Source organism: Nicotiana tomentosiformis, chromosome 12 (genome assembly GCF_000390325.3).
Source record: "Nicotiana tomentosiformis chromosome 12, ASM39032v3, whole genome shotgun sequence".
Taxonomy (NCBI): Eukaryota; Viridiplantae; Streptophyta; class Magnoliopsida; order Solanales; family Solanaceae; genus Nicotiana; species Nicotiana tomentosiformis.
In genome coordinates this window covers 4,385,216-4,410,072 of record NC_090823.1, presented here as the reverse complement: position 1 = coordinate 4,410,072, position 24,857 = coordinate 4,385,216, and the positions used below count along the sequence as shown (strand labels likewise).

The window sequence follows — 24,857 nt, the reverse complement described above, 5'->3', positions numbered from 1 at the left end:
TTGGGATACGTGCATGGTGCTTAACTTGTACATGATATTGAGCATAATGATTGTTAATTGTTCCATGAACTCTATTCAGGAATAATATCTAGATTTAAGGTAAGTATTTTACCTTATTTTTCTCTTTTGAATTCTTGAAATTCAATAATTTGATTTTAAATATAAGCAAAAACAATAAATTTTGATTATAACTCTAATAGAGTTTGTGAGACATTATAACCACCCAAGTGGTAAAATTTCTATGTCTTGCCATGATCAAATTCATATACGATTATGAGCACAGGAAGTGGAAACCCGTCCCATTGAATTTGGTTTATTCTCATTCCCTTAAGAGAATGTGGCAACAATATGTAATAAGTCTGAAAGAAAACAAAATTATTACCGTAAAGGTATCAATGGATGTGGACGTGGCAATAGACAAAATTATATTCGTCATCATTGTGGTAATGAGAACAATAAGGATTCTCAAAATAATCCTTCACTCTGTGAAATTAGTGTTTGTCATCGATTTGACATGAGATTTCGTAAAGCACGTATAGATGACTATGGTCCATTCATGATGTGGATGTGATAACATGTGATTTATGAATACATATTCATTCTTGGAAGAATATGAACGTGCTAGTGGTAGTGAATATATCACACTCACCTCTAGAAGGAGGTTTGAGATGAAATAAGAAAATAATTTCATTATTATGGCGTGAATGGTCATTGATCACGTACCTATTGTGATTATACCAAAATATTACGGCAATGTGGTTATTACATGGTAAAAGTAATGGAAGCAACATATCTTGCCTATAATAATTTTGACCATGACCATAATGGTATAACTTTCTCCTTGAAAGAGATATTTACCATATGAATGTTGATGAATATGTGATAGTACAAAAGTAATTGAGAGCTCTAGAAGAGCCAATTATTACTATTTTGGAGGAATAAAATTGATTATCAATAAGGCATTGTAGTGTACTAAGTCTCAACTCTCAAAGAAACTTATTGAGTTTCTAAAATATTCGCGAAAGCGGCTGGTCATATTGGGACAATAAATAAAGAAAAAATTTAATATCTTCTATCACTACAATTTGTATCGAGGTAATATTTAGGTGAAAAGTTACATGCTTTATTCTTCAGTTTGTACTACACACATAAAAGAATGCCACAATAAAGTGGAAATTATAAAAATTCATATCATAATAAACTTGAAGTTTTTTGATAATTGTACATGTCATGGTGTAAACCTAAAGTTTATCAATATTGATAATTTATCTGGTTGGCATAATTGATTTAGCCATGTTAACTTAAGTATGATGTGCAAAAATAAAAGAGAATTCACATGGGTAAATATTAAAGAACTAGAAAGTTCTTTACGAATTCTCTTATGTTGTTTTTAATTAATAGACCAACTAAAATTGAAATCAAATCCCATGAATGCTGGAAATATCAAAGGTGAATATATGCTCATTCACCTACCATGTATACCACATAAGATGCATCTATGAGATGGTTACATGTGCTCTTATTATTAACCCACCACTTGATATTTGCGAGTTAACTTGCTCAATAATTTAATTTAGAGCATAATTTTCAGATTTTCTATTCAAGACAGTTCATCTTGATAAATTAGTTTATATCACAATTAGCAAAATAATTTATTGAGTGCATCCACTTAATAGCTAAATTACTGCTCATGAGAACAAAGTTTTTTGTATGGGTTTGATAAACATTATATACGAAAGTATATTATATTCTCCCCTCACAAATGGCCGAGGGTCATGAACCAAATAATTCCATCTTATTATTATTGATGTGCGATGTATATTTTGATTAATACCATAACGCACAAAATTAATGAAGCAAGTTAATTTTTCTAACATAAGGGGGAGACAGGATAAACAGTTTAGAAAAAGTTACGGAATTAATTATTGTTTGTACATCTAGATCCTCGAATAAGATAATATGAATTTGAAGTTCATAAAAAGATAATTCATCTGCAATATATTATAAATAATACTAGACGTATTTGCGGACCCAAAGAAAGTAACTATATTCTCATTACAAATGCTCCCATTAGAATAAGTCCTAGAAGGACAAAGTCTATGGTACGCTTAAAGCGTATAGACAAATCGGTTTCAAATAAAATTCTTGATAAAGAAGATGAGCAAATGATCATAATAAGGAGACAAGTGATCTAGAAGATCACATGACATAACATTTCATAAAATTTCAGGAGAGGTTCAGGTACCTGAAAATATGAATGAAGAGATCTTTTGTTATGTCTCTATGAAAAAAATATTGGAACCGATATAAAATGTTCGTCGGCGACATCTATGATAGCGCTAAGTATAGATGGGGATCTTAAGTCTGTTGAATACGGACACAAAAATATTGGTCAAATGAAAGAGACAGAATTCGAATAGAATTGTTTCATATGAAAGACATATAGTTTTGGACCTACAGTTCAAATACTTGAAAGTATAAAGTCAATAGTGTGTGCAATCACTTTTATCTATCTTATATGTCCAGCATGACATGAAAACGTGATATGCACCTGAAATCTATTTATATGGCTTATATGACTTAACTTATATGACAATCCTTGAAGGATTCATATCGCTTAAATCATATACAATCCTAAGTACAATTTGTGCACATATGTATCTTGCTATGACTATAAGCATGATAATGTGATAGCGAGGATTTTCAAGGTGCAACATATTCATTGAAGTTAATATGACTGATTTATTCATCAAATCTCTGCCGACGTCAACCTTCAAGAAGTTAGTGCACAAGATTGGAATGCGAAGGCTCAAGGATGTGAATTGATGCTCTCGTTGGAGGGAGTTAATACGCGTTATACTCTTTTTTCCTTACAAGGTTTTATCCCACCGAGTTTTACTTGTAAGGTTTTAACGAGGCACCCAAAAACGTATTTCTAAACATATGTACTATTTTTCCTTCACTAGAATTTTTTCCCATTGGGTTTTATTTTAGTTAAGGTTTTAACGAGGCACATTATCTGTTGAATAAACATTCAAGGGGGAGTGTTATAAATAAAATTATATTTAAGGTGAATCAATAAGAATTATCTCTCCGTCCTTTTCTCTGCAATATTCTTCTTCTTTTATCGTTTTATAACACATGTTAATCTTATCTATTTTAGGCGGCTATTAATAATTCGGCATATAAGTCGTCCTAGTTCAGAATATTAAATGTCTATTTTTTGATGCCATTATGAAATTGGTATTGGATTATCCGGCAACGTAAATGCCTCCAAATTAGCACTTTTTAATTTGTCCGATTAGGAACAGCAATTTCCTTGAGAATATATGCTTGCTTCTGTCTTATCCAACACTCAATTCATGTTGCTATTTTTATTTTTATTTTAATTTGGATAACTTCGTCACCAATTTAGTAGTATATTGGTTTTAAAATGATAATGTTGTGTCGTGCCGTCCAACGTCTTTGACCACTGCGATCAATTCGATAAATCAAAACAAATTGACCAACCTATATTCAAGTTCAACCATTGTGAATATAGGAACAATGGGAGATTAATTGAATTCTTCTCCCTTACCTTTCAAACTTTCTCTTTCCTCCGATTTGCTATCCACCTTATTAATACTGCTGAGAACAACGGAAAAGTTACATATTTGGCCGCTCGACTAAAAATATATACATATATTATTCGGTATACATAAATTATACACTAATTCTATATTGATTTCTATACAACGTAAAAAATCCAAAAAATAAACCAAATCATATGAAAGTTCCAAATACATAACTTTTTTCTTTTTCATCACTACTTATAGTTCCTATGATTCACTCATTTCTTCTTTTAGTCTATCTACAAGGGATTTTCATACCTTCACAGACAGTAAAAATTGGTAAATATAGCACATGCTAATCAGTTTTCGGACTAGTAATTGAAAAATAGTCAACGTTTGCAAAGTCATTGAAAAACAGTCACTATTTTGCTGCAACACAGAAAGTTCCAGCATAATATACTGGAGATTGGTGCACTTGTGTATTAACTTCCAGCATATTATCCCGAAACTCCAGCACACGGAAAGTTCCAGCATAGTATACTGGAGATTGGAGCACATGTGTATGAACTTCCAGCATATTATGCTAGACTAGTATATTATGCTGGAACTCCAGCATATTATGATGGAGTTTCAGTATAAATTATACTGGAACTCCTTCGTAATATACTAGAACTCTAGTATATTATGCTTCAAGTTCACATGTAAAAAATCCGAACTCCATTATATTATGCTGGAATATTTTCGTGATTTTGAACAGTGTTTTCGTTCAGATTTACCTTTACATGAAAAGTGGCTAAATTTCGATTACTTTGAAACTGTGGCTATTTTTCAATTATCACTTGTAAATCTGGCTATTTTTTAATTTCACCCCAAAAATTGGACTCTTGGTTCAAATTATTGTTCATTAGTCTGCATTTGACCCCAAAACTACATCTAACCTTTTCGGGTCCAGCCCGTCACCTACTCTGGCCCAACTAGATTGGATCCAAAACCGGGCTAGAACCAAATTTCTAGTTTTTAAATTTACTTCACAAATAGCCGGCTAGGTTCACTACTTATTTTTTCTAATCGATATACATAGATTACACACTAATTTTAAATGGTTATACACATTTTATACATGAAATTTATCGATTATTCTTAATTTAGGCGGCTGAGTAGACAACTATTTAGGTTAATTCTTTTATCTTTCTCTTTTTCTTTTAAACAACCATCGGATAGATAAATATTCTACATTATAATATGACCATTATGAGTAAATGTACCCTAACCAGTATTGATTTTCCTTTAATTCTTCACTAGCTAAAAACAAAAACAAAAACAAAAATTAGTCAAAGAATAAGTCAATAAATAAACAAGGAAAATAACAACTGCTCACAAAGTCAATATTTTGTTGATTGTACAAATACATTGTAATTTACAAAGATTATGATGATAAATTAAAGCATTTTTACTGTCTAAGGGTGTCAAAGCCCAACCCCATGACATGAATTGTTCAATTTTGACTCAACAGATCCCACAAGTTTGTTAGTTGGATTATATCAATTCGAGTTTAAAAGTGGAAATACCATATAAAGTTGTGATTCCTCTCACGTAGCGCTTTAATTTTCTCGCTCTTTTTCTGATATATAAATTTCTCTATTGCATCATATATATTCTTTCTTTGAAAAATTTGCTAACCTAGAAGTTTGTCGGTCCTTCTCGTCGACTCTATGTAATATGCATTGCAAAATTAGGAAATTAAAATTTATTCTCTTAGCAAATATATGTGGTATCAATATTATTGATCATATTTTATCATATACAATGTATTATTTCATTAATGTTGTCACTTATGGAGGTTTTATTTAAGGTAGTTAGTTATATTGATGGTATATAGCAATTTAATTTAATATTTCTGGTGGAAACATAAGGATGCTAAATTGCCAAGTGGTAATCAAAGTAATAATTAAGGACCTAAATATTTTTTTCTTGAAAAGTAGCAGGTCATCAAAGTGTTATCAGGACACTTAAATTTTATATGTTTTTTAATCTCTTCCACTTGCACCCATGATGTTGGAATTTGTAAAAGCTTTAAGTCATGTTCAATTACCCAAAAAATTATAAAGACTAATAATAAAATATACTCACCCTTTCCCATTTTAACTATCGCTTAAGCTCAAAAAGTCTATCCCAAAACAATTAACATTTTAGGAATTTAAGACTAAATTTGTTAATTATTTCAACTATACCTTAATATTAAGCAAGTACTAAAAATTTTAATACTACTCAATTTTAAAAAAGCATTTAATAGGGTTAACTCATTAAACTATACCTTGTATTTTTTTAATGGGCGTAAAAAAGCTAAAAGGATAGTTAAAATAGGACGAAAAGAGTAGTCCATAAAAAGGAGGAAGAAGATTCAGATTTAGCTTAACATAATTGTAAACAATAAATTTGTGTGGAGAAAATAAAATCAAGACTGAAAAATATTGCAACAATCGTAGTATTTTATTTCAAATAATATGAGTGTATAATCTTTATGTATCCTCTGATTCTTCTTTCCAATAGTAAATAAATCCAAGGGTATTTGAGCTTGATCTTGAATATGTAGTTGTTTTAAGGGGTGTACAAAGAAAACTGATAAATTGCACCAAACCAATAATCTGAGTCAAACCGGAAAAAATAAATCGATGTGGTTTGGTATTGGAAAATAAAATCCGACAATAATTGGTTTGGTTTAGTTTTAACTAAAAAAAGTCAAACCGAAACCAAACCAACCCGATAGTACATTTATATAATTTTTAAAAATATTTTATACATATAAATATTTATTGTAATGTAATTTATAAATATTTCTTAAACTTTTACACAATTTTATCTTTTAACGTATTATTTCAAGTTTAGACTTAACATTCTTGAATGGTAAATAAAATTTAAAGCTCATAAATATAGTAACTCAAACAAAGTTCAAATCAGTACTAATGCTAACAAAAGAAACTCAATTCAATACTAGGAATGACGATAATGTTATATAATTATTTTAGGTTTACATTGGTTTATAATGAAAATGCATCTTAGTTTATCTTTTTCTTTAGTGCTAGTTATATAATTAATATTAGTACTTATTAGCTATACTTATTTTAGCATGGCCTATATAGTATTTTTAGATTATGTTAATTTTCATTATGGCTTATTAATTAGCAATATTTGTTTATGTAATTTTACTATTTTATTTTTGTTATTGAATATTTTAGTATAATGCGACTTATCTCATATTATTGTGTTAGCTCCTTGAAAAATACATTATATAGTTGTATTTTACTAGGACTTAAGAAATATTTGGAGCATAAGTTACATGTTTTATGCTATGACGACTTTACCGGAAAAAAAAATTTGAAAAACCGAGATTGAAAAACCCGACTTTATTGGTTTGGTTTGGTTTATAAATTTAAAAACCTGACACCATTGGTTTGGTTTGATAATTGAAAAATCCGAACCAACTCGACCTATGTATACCCCTAGTTGTTGCCACAAACGATGATCTTGAATTCAACTAGCACAAACTTTGATTTGAACTCGTACTCCTTGAATCTTGATTTGTTCTTCGTTCTTGAGCTTGAACTTGAACTTGATTGCTTGAAGCTTGAAACTTGTAGAGAAATTTGCGGCGTTTGATCCACGAGCTCTCTCTTGCTTCTTGTTATCACTTCTGATCAAATCTGCAATTGATGTAGGAATCTTGACATATTGGGCCTAATGAAGTGAGCTCATCATTTGTGGCCCAACTAAATGGGCTAGCCTAGTCAATATTTATTGGACTTAAATAATTAATCTAATTATATTAGCTCATAATATTTATTTTGACTAATATATTTAAAATATAGTCCAAATAATTTATTGAATTTAAATCCAATAAATTTTGCATGCCTACAAATGACCCCCGCTTCAAGACTTGTTGGGATGTAGGCGTGTTGAACTTTAAAACAAGGCTTGAAGTACAATGTAAAATAGCTTGAGCTCTTGACCCCGAATCGCAATTTGTTTCTCAAATATAAATTTTCAATCTTAATACGTTCAAGAAACTTTCATCCACTCTAGGAAGATTTATATATTTAAATTGATGAGCTTTTAATGTTCGCTTCAAAAAAGTTTACTTATGTAAATAATTGAAGCTCAATTACCACTACCGTAAAGAGAGATATTATCTAAGTCAATAGGAATGCTGTCGTCCGCACATCACCGAGCAAATAAGGAGTGTTTGATAGTCTTCAAATCCCAAATGAACTTGAAGTGGCCAATTTCAAAATCCCTTTAGGAGACAAATTACATTACTGACTCCCACATCGCTAATATATCTTTTCAACTCATCCTAAGCAATATATATATATATATATATATATATATATATATATATATATATATATATATATATTCACGCTCTCTAATTGTGAATATCAATTCTCAGTGTTTGCCAATTTTTCTAGTGCATATTTGACAAGTAACTTCTTTTTCATTTTTTAATTTTTATCACCCTTTTTACAGCCAACACATCTTGTGGTATAAAATTAATATCTTGCTGTAGAAAATTTCAAATCATAGTCCGTTTGATTCTACAGAAGCTAAACATTTATTGGTAGAACAGATCCGAAATTCAAAATTAGAATCTTCGTAGATCACCCTAAGTCATTTTTCGAAGTTAGCCTTAATTTTTGTCATGCTGATAGTTTCAGATTTGTGCGACTTCACCAAACGTTTTATATCTTGATGTAGGATCTCAAAATCTCAAACCGTTTGATTTATCAGAAACTAGAGTTCAAGATCTACAACATATCCGAAATTCAGAATTAAACAATTTCAGGATCGTTCTAGATGATTTTTTGAAATCGGCTCTATATTTTAACGCGCCATGAGTTTTATATTTGTGTGACTTTACCAAAAATTTATATCTTGATGTAGGAACCTCGGAATCACAAATTGTTTAACTTCTCAGAAACTACAGTTCAAGATCTACAACATATCCGAAATTCAAAATTAAACACTTTGAGGATCGTTCCAGATGAATTTTTGAAGTCGACTCTATATTCTGAGGCGCCATCAATTTCAGATTTGTGCGACTTCACCAAAAGTTTATATCTTGATGTAGGAACCTTAGAATCACAACTGAAGAGCTGCTAGAATTTAAGACTTCAACTTGATGATTTGGTGGACTTAATGATTGGGCGAACTTTGACACTTCATCTTGAAGAGCGACTTACAAACTTAAACTTGAAGAATTGGCAAACTTGAAAGATTGGCGACATTTGAAGACTTGGCGAGACTCGAAGACTTCAACTTGAAGACTTGGAGGGCTTAAACACTACAACTTGAAGACCAGAGAACTTGAAAATTTTAACTTGAAGACTAACGGACTTAAAGACTTCAACTTTAAGATTTCGCCTCCTCCAAAATGACTATATCCATTCCGTCGGAGATACTAATATACCATTGAGTCCTGCCCACATTGAACTATCAATATTTGATAACACATCAAGTTTTCAGAAAGAATATGCGTGAGTCCGATTTTCAAGTTCCTATAGGTGGATCATATTTCATCATACTTCAATTCGAGCAACACTTGGGGTGGTATATATTTTTTTAAACTCATGCGGCTGAACTTAGAATGAAACTCTAAGCTGCTTACGTACCTTGGTGAATAGGATCACTTCATATAGTAGTTTAGAATATGCAATTTTTTTATGTCCTAACTTTTGCCTAGGCCGTCTCTTTTGAGGTTTTCAACCTAGCAGACTTTTTTTGTGTGGGTCGTACACAATTTATACTCTTGCAGGCCAGGAGTATAGGAAAGTGCAGTTTAGACTCATGCGTCAAGGAGCTTAGCGACTTGTAGTTTAAGCTCGTATTTTGAGTAGCTTTACAACTTGAAGATTTTGCTTGAATTTAAATAGCTTCATGACATGCAGTTTAGGCTCGTGCATTCATGAGCGTAGTAATTTGAAGATTTAGCTCAATTTTTAAGAGCTTTATGACTTGAAGATTTAGCTCAAAGTTGAAGAGCTTTGCAACTTGAAGTTTGCCTCGAATTTGAAAAGCTTTCTATGATGACCCAAAAGATCATCTTATGTTTTAGAACTTGAATATGCGCTCTTAAGCCTTAAAAATATTATTTTTACCCTCCTTGAATTGTGTGCATAGTCCGGGCGGGTTTTCGGAAAGCTTTTATGTTGAAAACTAATGAAAATAAGAATTTTTGCCTTAAAAGTTAATTTTAGTTGACTTCGGTCAATTTTTTTGGTAAACGGGCTCGGATCCATACGTTGATGGTCCCAGCGAATTATGGGACTTGGGTGTATGCCCAGAATTGAATTCGGAGGTCCCTAGCTTGAGTTATGAATTTTTGATGAAAATTAAAAGTCTAAAAATTAATTATTTTTAAGAATTGATTGATGCTTGACATTGTTAGTACCAGGTCCGTATTTTTATTCCGGAGCCCTGTACAAGTTCATTATGATATTTAAGACATGCCTGAGAAATTTGGTGAGAAATGGAGTTGATTTGACATGATTCGGACATCCACTTGTAAAAATAAAGGTTTTAAAGTTTTCTTGAAATTTTCCTTTGATTTGGTATCCGATTCGTAGTTCTAGGTGTTAGTTTGGCGATTTAATCATGCGAGCAAGTTCGTATGATGTTTTAGGACTTTGGTGCATGTTTGGTTTGGAGCCCCGAGGGATCGGGTGAGTTTCGGATGGGCTACGGGATGATTTCGGACTTAGGAAATCTGGTTTTCTGCAGATTTCAGGCTTCTAGTGTGTTCTTCTTCGCGTTCGCGAAGGTACTCTCGTGAACGCGAAGAGCAAATTGGGGTTGGCACATTTTGTGCTTCGCGTTCACGACAGAGTGACCGCGTTTGCGAAGGCTTGAGGTTCAAAGCTTCGCGTTCGCGAAGGGAAAGAGGCTGGCCAGGATAATTGCCTTCGCGTTCGCGAAGGGCATCTCGCGCTCACGAAGGCCAAGGTAGGCAAGCTTCGCATTCGCAAAGTAGCCCTCACGTTCGCGAAGTGTTAAATGGGACATCACAAATTTGTGCTTCGCGAACGCGAGGCACTGACCGCTTTCGCGAAGGGTAAAAGTCCGAGAAACAGAACTTAAGTTATAGAAAATGGGATTCGTCCCATTTTCAACCTTTTTTCATTTTTGAGCTCGGGTAAGGCGATTTTTAGGCGATTTTGGAAAATATTGGGATATGTGTTCCTTATCCTATATTGATTATGTTTCATGATTTCATACTCATTTATATCATGAATCCGTGAATTTATGGAAGAAAAATCACATTTTTATAAAATCTTCCAAAAACGAAAATTTAAGATTTGAAGGTCCATTTGACATCAGAATTGGATAATTTTTGTATGGTTGGACTCGTCTCAGAATGGGTGTTTGGATTTCGTAAGTGTTTTCGGGATTTGAGACGTGGGTCCCACTGCCGAATATTTTAATGAATTTTGGATTTTTATCCGGAAAATTTATAAATTCATATGAAATTAATTTCTATTATTTGTATTAAGTATATCGAATTGTTTGTGAATAGATTTGAAACTTTTGGAGACAAATTTAAAAGGAAAAGTTGTGGTCGAGTAATTGATTGGAATTTGCAAAGCGAGGTAAGTGTCGTGGTTAACCTTGACTTGAGGGAATAGAACCCTTAAATTATTTGCTATGTGAAATGCATGTGAACGACATATAGGCGAGGTGACGAGTGTCTATACGTCGTCAAATTAATTTTTTGCATATTTACTTGAAAGATCATAAATTGTTTTAAATTATGAATTAATTATTATAATAATTGTTTCTCTCCTATTTTTTGCCAAATATTAATTCTTGAATTCCTACATTAATTGTTACATGATATTTAAATTATGTGCCTTAATTGTTATTTGACATTTAGTATATTAAATATTAAACTGCATATTTTCTCTATGATTTCTATAATAATTTGCTATTTGCCTTTGTTTGTTTCGTAATTAAATCATAATTATTGTATGCTTGTTATCTTATAATTTTTATTAATTATTGCATTTATTGGGAAAATTTTTCTATAAGAATTGGTAAATGAATATGTTGGAGGAGCGGGTTGTACGCCGCAACAGAATTAATTATAATGAATATTTTGGAGGATCGGGTTGCACGCCGCAATAGACTTATTAAAAATCCATATTAGAATATCAGGTTGCACGCCGCAACAGACTTATTAAAAGTCCATATTGGAGGATCGGGTTGCACGACGCAATAGACTTATTAAAAGTCCATATTATGAGAGCGGGTTGCACGCTGCAACAGAACTAAATGTGAATATATTGTGAGAGCGGGTTGCACGCTGCAACAAAATTGAATGTGAATATATTGTGAGAGCGGGTTGCACGTTGCAACAGAATTGATGGAAATGATAATTGGTTATGACTGATGAGTTGGCTTCAATTATTATAAACGAGTTACCCGATTTATTTCTATTATTGTGGTTGTTACTAATATTGCGTACAGGAAATGTAAGTGACACGCCTTAGCCTCGTCACTACTTCGTCGAGGTTAGGCTCAGCACTTACCAGTGCATGGGGTCGGTTGAACTGATACTATACTCTGCACTTCTTGTGCAGATTTCGGAGTTGGTCCCAGCGGCGTACCATAGACTTGCTCGGATTTCAGCTACTCGGAGGAGACTTGAGGTATAACTGCAGGGCGTCCCCAGTTCTAAAGTCCCCGTCTATTTTACTTTAGCTGTGTGTTTATTTCCAGACAGTTTTGTTTTATTCAGACATTTATTTGTATTATTCTAGAAGCTCGTGCACTTGTGACATCAATTCTGGGATGGTATTTAGACACCGTTATTTTTTTATGGATTATTTCACTATATTTCAGACTTTACTTCCATATTTGTTCTTTGATTATTAATAAATTTAAAGATTATTTTAAAAATAGATAATATTATTCTAACATTGGCTTGCCTAGCAAGTGAAATGTTAGGCGCCATCATGGTCCGAAGGTGGGAATTTCGGGTCGTGACACTTTGCGACTTGAAGTCTTTGCTCGACTTTGAAAAGCTTTGTGACTTGAAGACTTTGCTCAAATTTGAAGATCTTTACATCTTAAAGATTTATTTCACATTTGGGGAGTTTCGTGACATACAATGTAGGCTCATGTTCTAAGAACCCTTATAACTTGCAGTTAATGCTCGTGCTTTGAGGAGTGTTGCAACATGCAATTTAGGCTCATGCACTAAGGAGAATTATAACTTGGGGTTTAGGCACGTGCTTTAAGGAGTGTTACGACTTGCAATTTAGGCTCATGCGTTAAGGAGCGTAGTGACATGCATAGACTCTTCGGTTTCATTTTCGAATGAAAACTTGCCTCCATCCTCGCTTTCTTGTTCTTCTTCTTTGTCGTAAGGCTCAAAGACAGGTAGCACTTGGTCGACACTTATGGCCATATTTAGTTCCATATCATGAGCACGAGTTGCTAGTTCTTCAAATATTTTGGGCTTTATGCCTTGTAAGATATAGTGAAGACCCCAATGCATGCCTTGAATGCACATTCCGATGCCAGAAGTTTCACTAAGGCGATCTTTGCAGTTGAGGCTTAAGCTCCTCCAACGGTTGATAAAGTCAATAACTAGCTCATCATTTCGTTGATGAACGTTTGTAAGTTCGATCATGCTTACGATGCGTCTTGTGCTATAAAAACGATTAAGAAACTCCTGCTCTAACTGCTCCCAACTATCGATGGATCCAGGTTCTAAATATGTGTACTAATCGAATGCATTACCTTTGAGAGATCGAATAAACTATTTGACAAGATAATCATCATACGTTCCAGCATTGTTGCAAGTTTCAACAAAGTGCTCTACATATTGTTTCGGATTTCCCTTGCCGTCGAATTGTTGCAACTTAGGAGGTTGATAACCAGCTTGCAAGTTGCATCTTCAAGTTATCAATTCTTTGCGTATATGGCTTTGCATATGTGAGAGATAATTTGGACGACGACTCAGGATTATCTTTGATAGTCTCCATGATGAAGTCCTTCAATTTCTCAACGGGAATTAGACCTTCAGTAGAGACTTGGATCTCCTTAGTTGTCGTTGCTTGCTTTTCGGAGGAGTCCCATTTCTCTGGTAACCTTTGAAGATTTAAAGTTGTTTGTATGGATTCTCCTTCTACTATGCTATTCAACTTATTTGTTAACTTGGAAAGTTTAGCATCTTGATCTTGCGCGCACTTTGACAAAACTTCAACTGCTTTCATCAAATTTGCGAGTTGTTCTTCTACGGTAGAAACTTCAATAACCATTGATCGCATAATGTCCGTAGAGGATGAAGAATGAAATGGATCATTAATGGGATAGAGCTTGGAGGTCGCATTAATGGAGGCTAAAGTAGATCCAACGCTCAAGTCATCATCATAAGCTTGCATGAAAGGTTTCTTGGACTTAGATAAACTAAGTTGGGCAAGGACCTTTTCGATCCTTTTGATAACATTGTTCCCTTTTTGGGTCGTGCTTGTAGAGGATCTTGCTCCTTTTGAAGATGAAGATCCGAAAATAGGGGTTGACGTGGACGACACTTGGAGTGTTTGTTGTCCTAAAGAGCTTGCTTTGATACTTATAACTGGCCCAAAACTTCCAAAGGTAACATCGAGGATGCTTTCCACATCAGCATAGAACTTGGAATTAGCAGCCTCACTAGAAGTTGATCTGGAGTTAATTTTCTGTTAAGTCATTTCGATGTTCTTGAATTTTGGTGATTGAAAAGTTGAGATGAGAGGTAGAGATTGCCCCACTGAGCGTGCTAGAATTTGTAGACAATAAATTTGCGTCGAGAAAATAAAATCAAGACCGAAAAATATTGCAACAATCGTAGTATTTTATTTCAAATAATATATATGTACAATCCCTATGGATCCTCTGATTCTTTTTTCCAATAGAAAATAAATTCAAGGTCCTTTGAGCTCGATCTTGAATTTGTAGTTGTTGTCACGAACGATGATATTGAATTCAACTAGCATGAACATTGATTTGAACTCGTACTCCTTGAATCTTGATTTGTTTTTCGTTCTTGAGCTTGAACTTGATTTCTTGAACTTGAACTTGATTGCTTGAAGCTTGAAACTTGTAGAGAAATTTGTGACTTTTGATCTACGAGCTCTCTCTTGCTTCTTGTTATAACTTCTGGTCCCTTTTCTGGGTTATGAAGACCCCTATTTATAGTTGTGGGATGGAAGGGTTGTGATGAAAACAAACTCTTTTCGACCAATCAGATCGGAGCGTGACAAGGCCGCATTTGATTGGTCAGAATATGTTACTTGCACATGTGGCGCGATTTCATTGGCCTTTTAATTTGACTTGGCATGCCTTGTCATTTTGACATGTGGCACGATCCTATTGGCTCTTCTGTTTGACTTGGCGTGCCACGTCATTTGATACATAGCACCAAACTGGCCTGACATATTGGGTCTAATGAAGTGAGCTCATTATTTGTGACCCAACTAAATAGGCTAGCCTAGTCAATATTTATTGGACTTAAGTAATTAATCCAATTATATTAGTCCATAATATTTATTTAAATTAATATATTTAAAATATAATCTAAATTATATATTGAATTTAAATTCAATAAATTTTGCATGCCTACAATAATCTCAATCCACTCATCACCATATAGATAATATTTTTTTAGTCATTTTCGAAGAATAATTGTTATTTTCTAAAAGCTCTTTACATAATTATACAATTCATAAGCATTTATTTTTCCCCTAGTACTTGCTTTATTGTTGGTCAACTTCAGTGGTCCCACAAAAGGCCAATTTTCTTCTTTATAATAAATAGGGAGCATCAATTATCAACCTTGTGAATTTAGTTTTCTATATTAGATTGACAGCAAATATTGTGAAATTAATTTAGTATTATCTTTGGTTTAATATTATCAAGTAATCATGATGACCACATATTTTTCCTTTTGCTTTAATTTGAAAATGATACGATTTCTACTAATTAATTCGGCGATTTAATTTATTCAATTCCATTAAAGGGGTTTTAGCATAAGCTAGAAGGGTCGCTTTGCGTGTAAGCATAAACCCCTTTTATGGAATTGCCTTAGCTTTAACGAATAAATACGTATTTGCATTCGATATTTTATATTAAATCAAATAATTTAGTTTTAATAATTAAAAATAGAAGTAAGAAAATACATCATTTAACATCTGAGATTTTAGCTTGATGAATACAATCTTTAAAATTCTCATCATTAAACTTATTGTACTTTAAAATAATGAGTTTAAATTTAATATTTATTAATTTTTTTGTAAATATTCAAATAAAATTATATACACTGTATCAAAAATATTGAATTTGCATGAACCTGGTGCCGAAACATTGTATTCGCCCTTGATTATGGTTATGTGATAAACTTGTATATGAAAATATATTTATCTTAGCTTTCATTAGTTTGATACAAAAAGTCGAGTCAATCAAATTTACTCCTTAACTATGAGATAAGGGTCAGTTCTATAAATGTCTAGAGTCAAATTTCCTTCTGCCATTGCACTCTAGGGCCAATCTCCGTCCATGAATTGCAATTTCATTCTATTCCTTAGGTATAAAAATATAAGTTTACTTGAAATTCTCATCTCTATAACTTTCTCTCCTCTAATATTTAACAGCTTACTCTACTTAAAAAGTTAAAGGAAAAATAAAAAATAAATCTCCTAACCAAAAAAGGGAGAAAGTAAAAGTAAAGAAAATGGTTTACAGGCAGTCACTTTTTTCTAACAATAAAAGAGAAAGCTATAAATATGGTAAGGCTATTAACGTGCACTCAGAAAATAGTACACTAGTGATGTAAGAAGTAAAAGGAGGAATATCATTACCAAAATTGGAATATAAGGTATATTTACAAGAGAAAAATAATAAAATAAAAGGTAAATTGCATTTTTGCATTTTTTTTAAATGTTAGAAATAATAAATAAACATGCGTTATTATTAAAAGTTTCTCAAAAATTTTACGAAATTAAAGTTTTTTTAAAAGGTTATTCTTTTCACTTACATAACACTCATACATGCTCAAAAGAGTTGCAATAGTCCAAACATCTATTTTTTTGAGCAAATATTTTCAAAAAGTTTCTTTGAATTAAAATTTCCAAAAATTGTGGCTTATTAGCATCTTTCTTCTTTTACTTTTTCTTCTTTCACTATTCACATTCACATTCACAAGTCAAATCCCACCCTATAAGAACTTTAAATAAAGCAACAAAAAAAAATGTTTTCTCTTATTTTGGTTCTCCCTTTTTTATATTCATATTTAGTACATTTTGTCTCTATTTGCTTATGAAGAAAAGCCTTAAATAATAATAACCATTAATATAAAAAATGTAGGGGTATATATTTTATTTATTTTCCCCCCTCTTTCTCTTTCTTTTCTTTTCAATTTTGTAAGAAAACAAAAAAGGAGAGAGAGCGATGGTTGTCTTCATGCATTGGCAACCTAATTTCACTTTTCCCAACTTCAACTTCTCATTTTTTAAAAATTCAAATTATATATTGTCAGTAATAATCAGTATAATTTAATTTATTATATTAGGTTATTTATCATTTATTACTTAGTTATCAATCAATAAATATTAATTAAATAAAGTTATTTGGAATTAACTTTTAAGTAATGTGATGACATAAAAAAATTTATACTATTACTTCATAAATTTAAAATTTTCTATTTTCAAAATTTTCTTTTCACCGGACTTCAAACCATTTTCTTAACCACAATACATAATTTTCCATCTTTCCATTATTTATTAATTAATGACCTAATATTTAATAATTTCTTTTTCTGTCATTATTATTATTTCCCTTCAATTACGATTCAGACAATCTGAGGGAAGTTAGGAAACCCAAATTACCTTTTTTCTTTTCTTTTTAACTCCACAAAGACAAAACTCCATTTTTCACATTTTCTCATCATTTCTTTAAGCTAAAAATTCAATATTTTTCCTTTAATCCCCACTCTTTATTTCTTGAAAATAGCTAAAATTCCTTAATTTTTTTTTGATTTTTCCCATTAGCTTCAGAATTTTTGCCAGTTTAATGCTTCTGTATTTTCTGTTCAGCTGGTAAGATTATCAAAAGTACTTATTTTTTCATTTGGGTTCTGTTTTTTTTTAGTCTGTTTTACCCCACCCCTCTCAAAATTATCTGGTTTCTATAATTTTTTATTTTTAGTTCTGGAGTGATTTAAGCATATAGGTTTATGAGTTAAAGGTGAAAACTTTGTGTTGTTTTGTTAGTTTTTTGATTTTTTTTTTAAGGTCTCTGGAGTGATTTTGGTGTCTTAATTCTGGAGTGCTTTTTGGCATTCTGAATATAGAAAAATTATGGCTTTATGAGTAAAAGATTCAACTTTGTGTTGTTTTGTTATTTTTTTGATATTTTTGAAGATTTTTGGAGTGATTTTTTTGCGTTTAACTGCAGGAAGATGATGATATTTTTTTGTTAGTTTTCTTGATTTTCTGATTTTTAATTAGTATTTTGTTAAAAAAAAAATTCTCAAGTGATCTTTATTTTGGTGTTTGGATTATAGGAAAATGGTGGGTTTTTGAGTACAAGGTAAAATAAAAAAGAAAAAAAATTTCTTTTGGGGTGATTTTCTTGTTGAAAATATTTGAGTTATGGAGGGAAGAGAGAATATGAGTATGAGTGGAGTAACAGTAGTGGGATCAGATGCACCTTCAGATTACCACGTGGCACCTAGAACCACCACTGAATCAGCAGCTCAAATGGTGGTTATTTCACAAACTCCGGTCACTGACACGGCGGCCGGCGCCATAACCGGCGGCGGAGCAATAGTGGTAGTGAAGAAGAAAAGGGGTAGACCAAGAAAGTATGGACCAGATGGGGCACTGTCACCTAAGCCGATATCGTCAGCGGGGCCTGCGCCATCGCCGGTGATTGATTTTTCTGTGGAGAAACAACGGGGGAAAATCCGGCCAGTTGGGTTGGTTAGTAAGCCTCATATGCCTAAGCTGGATGTTGAAAATTCAGGTAAAGATATTACTCCCTCCGTTTCAATTATGTAACTAGTTTGATTGGGCATGTAGTTTAAAAAAAAGACTTTTGAACGAGACTACTGTACTAAACTCCTGCTGTGCATGGACTCTAGGTAAATCTGGTTCTATAATTTAAATTTGACGGGTTTAACATTTATGATATTATAATTGAAGTCATTGCACTTTTAAAATTATGTGTTCAAAATTTAGTAATTTTCACTTATTTATTTATGCTCCATGTCAAAATGCCGAATTCAGTTGAACCTATTAGTTATTTAGATTTTAGCTACATCCACCACTCGGTCCAAGGAAACGCCGGACCTATTGTACACAGTGACGGACCCAGGATTTTATGCAAGCGGGTTCAATCTTAGAAGTACATAACTTTAGTCATAAAATAGTAGTTGTCAAGTGAGTTCAAATAAAATATTTATACAAAATTTACGTTGCTTTAATCATAATTTATACATATACACAGTATTATTTTTTGGTGAAGCGGGTTCAGTTGAACCCGTTTTCCACCACGTACGTCCGCCACTGATTGTACATATAGCCTTAAGCTGTATTTTTGCAAGAGGTTGTTTCCGCATCTTGAATCCTGACATCCTAGGCAGGGGCGGATCTACCTTATGAGGTAGGGGTACCACGACACCCGCTCGCTTCGCTAAAATTCTTAGTATGTACATAATATCTCTGTGAAAAAACGTATAAATGGATAGAGTGGCACCTAGAAGTCACAAAGTGGAAGCGGGTGTCATTGGTTTAGCCTTCCCTTTGAAGGCTTTCCTTGGCCTCTTGAATACAAGTTCGATTCCCTGTTGGAGCAGATCCTTTTATTTTCCCTTTTTTCAATCTTATTAAGATTTACTTTATTTTCAGTTGAGCCCCTGCCTCACCTCTTTTCCTTCTTTTTCGGTTCTTTCCCTCCTTTTATTACTTGCTAAGTCTCTCTTCTTCATTTGTTTTAACTTTCAGTCCTCATTTTGTTTCTATCATTATACCTTACTTTATGAACAATTATTTTCTATAGATAATTTGAATTGATTTTAACTAGCATATAATTTTTTTATTTTTAATGAAACGATATTAATTTATATATTGGAATATAATTTGAGCAATATCTTCTATTGGGTTTTGAAAAAAAATTAAATGGCTTGATTGATAGTCGTTTTGAGTCAAATATCATAGGTTGAATGTTGAACGTTTTTCTTTGAAAATAATTGTCATATAACTCAACAATTAAGATGGAAAAATAAACAAAGAACAATACAAGTAAATTAATCTAGTCAAACAAAGAATATATAGTGTAGTTAAGGTACTCTTTAAGCAAATATTTATATTGGAGGAGCTCTTTCATGAAATGTTATTTTTCTTTTGCATTTTTATTTAGAATGTGTTTAAATTAAGCGTTAAAAATTTGAACTAAAATCGAACTTATTTGCTTTGTGAATGAAAGACCTATTCAAATTAACCAAAAACTAACCAAACCGACCCATTATTCCTAATCTGTCTTTGTAGCTACTGACATGTATATTGTATACATAACATGGTGGCACCCGCAACCTTCGAATCCTGGATTCGCCTCTGTTCCTAGGCACACGGCTCTTAAATTATATATAGTCAAAATTTTCTTAAGAAATACTATATACTTATACTAAGTTGGCATTCATTGTGACAAGAGAGTATGAGTGCAGTCGTACTGTAAACGTTCTAATTAAAATTTTGGATTTCCCTTTGTGTTTAGTCATGTGCAAAGTTCTAATTTTTTGCAAGACGTGTTGATTAAATGGCCTAATTTTGATCTGTTTTACTAAAATTAGTCTTTGGAAGTGTAATTCTGAAAGTTGTTTTCTTGATAATTGAATACACTACCCTCATGGATGTACTGCTTACAAGGAAATTGTAGGGTTAATATTAGTTCCATGATCTATTGCTTATAAAAGGAAGGAATTATGTTCTTGGAATCTTGAACTAATTGTTGAGCTAAGTTTACTTCTAATGTGTCTTAGTGACTAAAGTATTTGGAAGTTCCTTGTGTTAGGCTTCATAAATATATATATATATATATATATATATATATATATATATATATAATTCTTCTGAATTAATGAACTTTCATGGTAAACATGAATTTCTACACACCTAGAAGTATTTCAAATCATTTGCCATATATTATCAAGTGACCTTTTTTTCCTTTTGTTGGGGAGGGGGGCGGGTTGAAGGTGGTACGGCCATAATTTTTCATGCTTTGCAGCTGAATGTTTTTTCTTTAGTTCGAGTTCCCTCACCCCCGAACATGACATATGTTTTCGGATGGATATTGGTCTGTAAAGATTCGTGTGAAAGCATTAATGTTTGAGTTTCTTTCTGTAGGTGAATGGGTCTCATGCTCTGTTGGTGCTAATTTTACACCCCATATTATCACCATTAATACTGGAGAGGTAAAATATTAGCCAAAGCTGGTACATTTGTGATTTTTATGGGAATTTTCATAGTTTGGTGGCGTAATGTGTCTTGATTATCATACATCATATTTTGTAAATTCTTTCCATAAGCAGGATTTCTCGTGGCTACCATATATATAAGCATGTTTTAGTGACTATTATATTTTGAACTTCACGAAAGGTTGCTGATTGTTCTTTTGGTTTTCCTTTAGGATGTCACTATGAAGATTATATCGTTCTCTCAACAAGGACCTCGAGCAATATGCATCCTCTCAGCAAACGGTGTAATTTCAAGTGTTACGCTACGTCAACCTGACTCTTCCGGTGGCACATTGACGTATGAGGTGCTGCAACTAGTTATTCTCTTTTATGATCGTTAATCTACTGATTCATACTGTTGAGTGTCATGCTTACCTCTGTGCTTAATGTGTAATCTAATATCAGTTTACATTTACTTGTTTGTCTTAAATAATTACTGCCATATATTTAGACTTCATTTATATTTAATAACACCTAACAAAATGTCATTAGACACTATACATTGACCGTTAGACAATAAGGGCAAATTTGGCCCCAACTATTAACGCAGGGCAAAGCTGGACCATTTCGTATAGTTTAGGGGCAAACTTGGACCTTTTCACTTTTATTTATGCACATTCGAGCATGTTGTTTCCAACTCGTTGAAGGCTACTTTTGCAGTGTTTCTTGCATTGCCTCAAGTTCATTTGTTTAGAAAAAATTAGAAGCAACTTGCTAGTCCATGCTTAGGGAGTTGTTTAGGTACTCGAAATGCTGAAAGCAATACTGAAATTATTAGTATACCAAATTCTGGTCCAATATATGAATGGTGACTGAACCATCAGGCGTTTTTCTGATACTTATAATCTGATTAGAATTGTAGATTACATGAACAACTGGCACTTGAAACCATAGAATGAGTGTACTTCGCCATTTTAGGCCATTTTCATAATGGTGCCTAGTCGAATTAGGCCATTAAATTTCCAGGGGGAGTAAGTTTTATCATCCTTTTCTTGTATGGGTTAAGTCTATCTCTAAATAGTAATGTGCTAGTCTATTAAGAGGGAAACATCATGTGTTGACTATGATTATGTAGGAGCCTCTATCTACTTGACTTTGAGTGGTTGTTTGGTTCGAGGACAAAATTATATTGGGATTATCATGCAAGGATTGTAATACTGGGATTAAACCTTTCTTCCCTGTTTGGAAAATATTCGAATTGATGAAAGGCATTGTCTCTGCACATGTTTACTCTGGTTGAAATTTGTGCATAACCGTCCTCTTCCATTGTTCGTGTAGGGACGGTTTGAGATACTTTCATTGACTGGATCATTTATGCCATCTGAGACGGGAGGAATGAGAAACAGGTCCGGTGGAATGAGTGTTTCTCTAGCAAGCCCTGATGGACGTGTTGTTGGAGGTGGAGTTGCCGGTCTACTAGTTGCCGCCAGTCCAGTGCAGGTATTGTTTCCCCTATTCTCGGTATGTTATTTACTAAGTATTGCATTGTGTATATTGTGGTAATAATTTGATTTATATCAATTGAGACTGATAGATCTTACTTGCTTAGTGTAGTTTGACCAGTTGGAGCATGTTATCTATCCTCTTTTCTATGTTATCCACCCAAAACTGTGTTATTTACAATGTCTCTAGATAAAAATTAATCTCTTTTAACAAATAGTGAAAAGGGTCAAGAATATTCCTCACAACGCGAATAATCTTAATTTTACAATCGGTAATACTTTGAGGGCATTCATTCCCTCCCCATTAGCAAATCATCTCGTATTTGCTGTTGATCCTAACATAACTCTAACTTGAAGTATAACAGTAGATAATCTTAAACCATAGTTAAAACAACAACAACCCAGTGGAATTCCACAAGTGAGGTATGGGGAGGGTAGTGTGTACGCATACCTTACCCCTACCTATGAAGGTAGAGAGGTTGTTTCCGAAAGACCCTCGGCTCAAGAACTTAAAAAAAAAATGGAGCAAAAACCATAGTTAAAAGTAGAGGTATAAATTTTGGCCTTTTTCCCGAACTAGTTCGGCACGTGGAATTCATCCAATTCATACGGGAGCTCCGTCAAAGTCAAGGGCAAAATAAGATAATTTGCCAACGGGGGAAGGTATGAATTGCCCTAAAGTATAACAAAGGGTAAAATCAAGACATTTCGTATAGTAGAAGGTAAATTCGAACCTTTTCCCTAGCAAACATTAAGCAATGTTCTCGTCATGTCTCGCCAAAATAAGCTACAGAATAAGTTGTTCTTCAAGTTGTAACAATTGGCATATTTCTTTCTTTGTTTCTGTGAATCAGATTGTTGTAGGCAGCTTCCTTGCTGGAAATCAACACGAGCAGACGACCAAGAAAAACAAATTGGAGCCTATAATAGCTGCTGTTCCTCTATCTAGTGCAGAAAATGAAGACACTTATAATCAATCTTCTGCAAAACAAATTATGCCAACTTCCTCAATTAACTGGTCGTCGTCGTTAGCCCCCGACTCGAGAAATAAGCCAGCTGATATCAATGTAACTCTGCCTGCATAGGGTATACCTTTCACAGTTCATATTGATCCTTAATTCTCACATCCATTTGTTGTTAATTTGTCTGTCAACCTCTTACCGGAGCATGTCATTTTCCGACGAGGTTTGTGTAGTAATTTGAACTAGTGTTCCACTTAGTTCTTTTCTTTGGTCTTTTGTTGTAGAATTTTAGATGTATAATTGGTCCCAGAAATGAATTTCATCTTAGTTAAAGGCTTTATGTTTAGTTTTAGCCTATGTTGCGCAGACTTTACAAAATAATGTCACACCCATGTCGGATCCTCCAAAAATACAATACTTTTGAAGGATCCGATACGCAACTGACAACATTTTCGGAGAGCCCGAGCAACATAGGTTTTAACAGGTACAATTGATCATCTTCTCTTTATGGAATGTTTCTGAACTGTTATAGTTTCCTGCATGGGAAGTGTTCTTTTTTTTCTCTTAACCATCTGGCGTCCGAAGCTCATTTTCGGTATTAAATTTCGTATAATTTATGCGGAATTTAATACCGAAAATTAGAGGTAAATATAAGTTGTACAAAAATCTATATAGTACGGAGTAAGATATACGGTATAGAATATGGGATAAATATCATGTATATTAGTAATGCCTGGATAAAAGAGCATATAACTATCCATGAATAATTTGTTGACCACATAATAATTCTAGTAGTATTATTTATTTTTCACATAGCAATCCCGTATTATTTATTCTTCGTATAATATATGCATTTCGATTACTTAAGTGATAATAAATAATACACTAGTGATTTCTATGTAACACGTAGACAATTTATGATTTCACGGATCTCATGCTTTATAAAAATATAATTTGGGTAATAACTAATAAACGATTTTGTTGGAAAAAAATATTGGTTATGGAGAATAAGAATTAACTTGAGGCGTGTCTCGACACTGTCCTTCAAGATATTTCGTCCACATCATGATGAATAAAATTAGGTGTATTTTCACGATTCAACAAGCTCTTTTAGTATAACTAGGAATAGAAATAACAAAAATTGAATAAAAAAAAACTCAGCACAAAGAATTATACTATATATGTAGTCCAAAAAAGGACATCAGATTGTTACCTCACATAAGGTTTTGAAAGAAACGATTGGTCATTAAGGCTATTCAAGAATAATATCAAATTTCAGTTACAAAATTATTATTATATTTGAAAATATATTCAAATTGTATTCCAATTGATTAATATAATAAAGATTGATTAATATAAT

The 24,857-nt window shown here is 32.8% G+C and overlaps 1 protein-coding gene across 2 annotated transcripts; it reads left to right on the top strand.

Moving 5' to 3' along the window:
• The first annotated feature begins 17,423 nt into the window (after nt 1-17,423).
• On the top strand, nt 17,424-23,830 carry LOC104096322 (AT-hook motif nuclear-localized protein 1-like). Of its 2 annotated transcripts, XM_070191915.1 has the most exons (6): nt 17,424-17,677; nt 18,145-18,605; nt 20,984-21,051; nt 21,267-21,398; nt 22,372-22,533; nt 23,390-23,830. In XM_070191915.1, the coding sequence occupies exons 2-6, from the start codon at nt 18,233-18,235 to the stop codon at nt 23,618-23,620; spliced, it is 966 nt and encodes a 321-aa protein (XP_070048016.1). In that variant the 5' UTR covers nt 17,424-17,677; nt 18,145-18,232; the 3' UTR covers nt 23,621-23,830. The 2 variants fall into 2 exon arrangements, with proteins under 2 accessions (XP_070048016.1, XP_070048015.1); XM_070191914.1 differs by lacking the exon at nt 17,424-17,677 and having other exon boundaries at nt 17,691-18,605.
• Nucleotides 23,831-24,857: the final 1,027 nt, after the last annotated feature.